The 4,358-nt window shown below is 36.3% G+C and overlaps 1 protein-coding gene across 1 annotated transcript in view; it reads left to right on the top strand.

Moving 5' to 3' along the window:
- Erh (ERH mRNA splicing and mitosis factor) overlaps positions 1-4,150 on the top strand; it is a 15,782-nt gene extending 11,632 nt beyond the window's left edge. The window contains exons 6-7 of the mRNA XM_048798435.1: positions 810-812; positions 3,631-4,150. Coding sequence (XP_048654392.1) covers positions 810-812; positions 3,631-3,733 — 106 coding nt within the window. The 3' untranslated portion in view covers positions 3,734-4,150. The remainder of the gene's footprint in view (positions 1-809; positions 813-3,630) is intronic.
- Positions 4,151-4,358: the final 208 nt, after the last annotated feature.

Genomic DNA, 4,358 nt, shown 5'->3' with positions numbered 1-4,358 from the left:
CTTTTTTTTTTTTTTGAGACAAGGTCTCACTGAGTTACTGAGGGCCTTGCTGAATTGATGAGGCTGGCCTTAAACTCAGGATCTTCCTGTTTCAGACTCTCTACTTGCTGGGATTATTGGCACAAGCCACCGTGCCAGCTCATTTGTAAAATTTATATAAATGTACTTCACAAGACAACTTATGAGGCCCCAGTGCTTGCTTAACACAGCCACATCAGATATACAGCAAGAACCCCATGTTAACTGGATTGATGAAGCCAGATTTTATTACAAGTAAGTTCTGTAAAATTTGCCACAAATTTATGAATTTGTGGATTTCAATCTCCATAATGATAAATTGTGCTGTTAAAAATGTTTCGGGTTTTTGGCAACACAAAAAGCACACAAAGTAAAACACTGATTATAAGAGACATTCTGCAAGTATGTTACTTCATGATAGGATATAACTTTGTGCTTTTAAATGTATCTAGCTTGCTAAGATAGTATTACCTAGATAATTCTTTCCAGCTCATGTAATTCAGGTATGAGAGTGATAAATGGTAATCTGTAGTTTTTAATTGTCTCTTTGAAAAGCTATAAATTGTAGATTAAATTGTGTTTCTGTTTCTAATGTTGAAAATTGAATTTAGGATTTAGAACTATTTTTCCCACATGACTTAGGTTGTGTCTCATTTGTTATTTGAATATTCTAGAGAAAGTATTTCCAAAGAGGTCACATACTGTTGTGACACTTCTTATGAGCATACTTTACCACTGAGCTACATTCCCAGCCCTTTATTTTAAGAGAGAGTCTCTCGTAAGTTGCCCAGGCTGTCCTCGAACTTTCAGTCCTCCTACCTTAACCTAACCCACGACTTTTTAAAATCCTTTTCCCCAAACCTCTTATTTAAAGCAGTATAAGGCTCAGGGTTCAGCTCAGTGGTAGAACACTTGCCTAGCATGCCAGAACCAGGTTGAATCATCAACATCACAAGGAAAAAAAAATGTATTAAACTAAAAAACAGTATAGCAAAAAAATGGAATGTATAATTTGACGAAACCCAGGGCAAACTGTATTAATAAAAATTTAGACAGAGAATTTGTCAAACTTGTTTCAGTTTTCTCACCTTGTTTCAGTTTTCTCACCTATGTTTTAAGATGTTTGTGATATTTTCTTCCACAACTGTTGCAATAATGAGAAGGTACTCCTAATCAGGAAGGCAACCTGATATCAGCAGAGACAGTGCTGATTTATTTCTTGGTTCAGACCCTCAGATTGTTATGATAAATGCCTACATGCATTTACCGAAACAGTGGGCTGAAAGATTGATTTGTACCAATAGCTAAGAATTTTATTAATATATTTAACATTTGATTGTCACATTTTCAAATGCTAGTTAAAAGCTATCAACTTACAGCCTTCCATAAAGAAGGCATTATTGTTATTTCATGAGCTGGAAAATAGCTTGCAGGAGTGATTTTGTGGGATGAAATGGTCTCTCTCTCCCCCATCCAGGTATGAAAGTTCTGAGAAATTCTGTTTTTAATTCTTCTTCAATGTTAATAAAAATACTATAGTCTCTTCTGCCACACCCTAAAGTAGATTAGATTAGCACCTATTTAGTTAGGAACACCTAATTTAGTTAGGAAGCCTGAACAGATGACAGTAAAAGAATTATCTTTTTTTTTAATTTTTATGTAGTGCTGAGGTTCGAACCCAGTTCCTCACACATGTGAGGCAAGTGCTTTATTTTCTTTTTTTTTTTTTTTTCCAATTTTTTTTTTTTTTAATTGTAGTTGGACACAATATCTTGTATTTTATTTTCATGTGGTGCTGAGGATTGAACCCAGGGCCTTGCACATGCTGGCGAGCACTCTACCACTGAGCCACAACCCCAGCCTAGAATTATCTTACTTTTTAAGAGTGTTTCTCATTGTAACAAGGATGCTTAGTAGAATATTTGGTTAATAATTTTTACAAATTGGAAAACTTTTGCATTTTTTTAGTAAACCAGTTCTGGCCTTACCAGAGGAAAAACAAATTCCTACTTTGGAATTTGTTTCCCTTACCAAAAATTGGTATGCAGGTTTCTAGCTTGGTGGGTAGTTAACAGTAAGGACTGTGATGTTAGGAGCGTATAAGCTCTTACTTGTCCAGCATCACTTAGCTATTAAGTTGCTTCACTTCTTTGAGCCTATGATCACTTACTTATAAAAAAGTAATCATGATTGTATAGGGTTACAAAAAGCAATACACATTTAAAACAGTAGCTAGTATTTGGTAAAGTCTTAAGTACTTACTGGTATAATTTTTTTGCTGAGAAATTTTTAAAAATGAAGACTTTTTAAATGGCTAAAATGAGATATAACTGATAAATCAGATACTTTGTTTTTCTAAGGAATCTTCTTGGGCAAACTAAGTGAACCCCTGAAGGTAAACCAGGGCTCTGATCTTTCTGGGATGCTGTGTGGCATTCCCACCAGGTGGTGCACACAGCTTTGAAACACTTCACTGTATTTGTGTAATCTCTGGTGGCTAATTGCTTTTTTATACTGTAACTGTAGATGGGGGACTCCAAAAAGAATGTATTACTTAACAGTAGATTTCAGTTGTAGGTCAGCTGGAAAGTTTCTTTTTCCAAGTTTTAGCATGATAAACTTAAGTGATTGGCTATAAAGTGTACTGTGGGCTCTGAAAACCAATGGAAGTTTTATTGCTAGTGCTACTCTTTTACACCTTCACCCTTCTCTTCTGCTAAGAGAGGTTTTGGAGATTGCTATGTGTTCTGATAATTCTCCTCTACAGGCCTCTTACAGTATTTATTTACTTGTAGCACTGGGGATAGAGCCCAGGGAAACTTGACCTGAACTACATCCCCAGCCCTTTTATGTTTTTTTGAGACCGGGTCTTGCTAAGTTTAAGTTACCCTGGCCGGCTTTGAACTTGGGATTCCCTTGCTTCCCAGGTAGCTGGAATTATAGGTGTGCACCAGCATACCCAGACCTAGCCAAAATATAGGTTATAAGATTACTTCTCTTACTACTTTTGCAGGAGAGGACTACAGTGGTAGAGTGCTTGTCTGATATACACACGAGGCCCTGTTCAATCCCTAGCACTATTTAAAAAATAAAATCATATATGAAAAATCAGCAGGAACTCTTTTCCAGTATGTTTAAGATTCCTTAGTGAATTCAGAAGTAAATTTACCAAATATAAAGTTTATACTAGTGTTTGGTTTTGTTTTTTAATCACAAAAGGAACTGTAAAAATAGAAACTGTGTGGGAGAAAGAACACATGGTCAGCTGGAAAATTTATCTTTTTCCAAGTCTTGTCACAGTAACCTTAAGTGATTGGCTATTAAGTGTACTATGGGCTCTGAAAACCTTCTGCTGAGAAGTAGGTATGTGACATATTGAGCATTTAACTTAAGAGCTCTGGGCCTTGGTTTCTTTTCCCACGATAAGATTATACTAGGTGATCTGAAGTTCATATTGGTTAAAAATTAGCAGCTGTATAAGCAGCTTTTTCATTGAGATCATGTATAGGAGTGTACACATCGGTGCCATCATGGGACAGTTATAATTTGAGGTTTAAACACTTGACAGTAATTGACCACTGTAACTTTGCTTATGACCTTTCTGTTCCTCAGTTACCGAGCTGATACCCAGACATACCAGCCTTATAACAAAGACTGGATCAAAGAGAAGATCTACGTGCTCCTTCGTCGGCAGGCTCAACAGGCCGGGAAATGATTGAGCTGGAAGCATTAGGGGGCTGGGGGTGGGCTTGGAACACAGGTGTGTACAGCGTGCTGTAGTGAAAGTTTTTTATTATAGTAATCCTGTTTCCATTTTGTTACACTCTGGCCAAGATTGAATGTATTAGATGAAATGTGAGGGTCTTTGAGGATCTTTTCAATCTGAAACCCCAGTTGCCCCCCTTTTTTTTCCTTCCTTTTTTTTTTTTTACTTAAACATTTTTATGATTTAGGTTGCAGTTGCTCTTTGTCAGTTTATGTTGGTTCCAGTCCTTCGAACTATTCATATCTGCTTTATAACATTCACCGTACTAACCCTTCAAGATCGGGTGGGGGGTGGTTGACACAGTTTAGTTATGTCCTCAAGATAAAGTCTTAGTGAAAAATAAATAAATGTTCTTTAGTTATGGTTTCTCACTGAGTGATTTTTTGTTGTTTATTTTTTTTTTACTTCAGAACACTGGATTATCTTGTAAAACATTATCAATTTTAAAACCAGTAGGCCACAACACAAAAGAATTTGAGGCAAGTTTACGTGCTGAACACATTTTGCTGTGGTTTATGTGAAATAAGCTATTACCTACCTCATTTGTCCAGCAAATCTCATTTGTAGCTCCAAA

The sequence above is a fragment of the Marmota marmota genome, unplaced genomic scaffold (genome assembly GCF_001458135.2).
Source record: "Marmota marmota marmota unplaced genomic scaffold, marMar, whole genome shotgun sequence".
NCBI classification, from domain to species: Eukaryota; Metazoa; Chordata; class Mammalia; order Rodentia; family Sciuridae; genus Marmota; species Marmota marmota.
The sequence above is the reverse complement of the archived record's forward strand: the minus strand, read 5'-3'. Positions and strand labels throughout refer to the sequence as shown.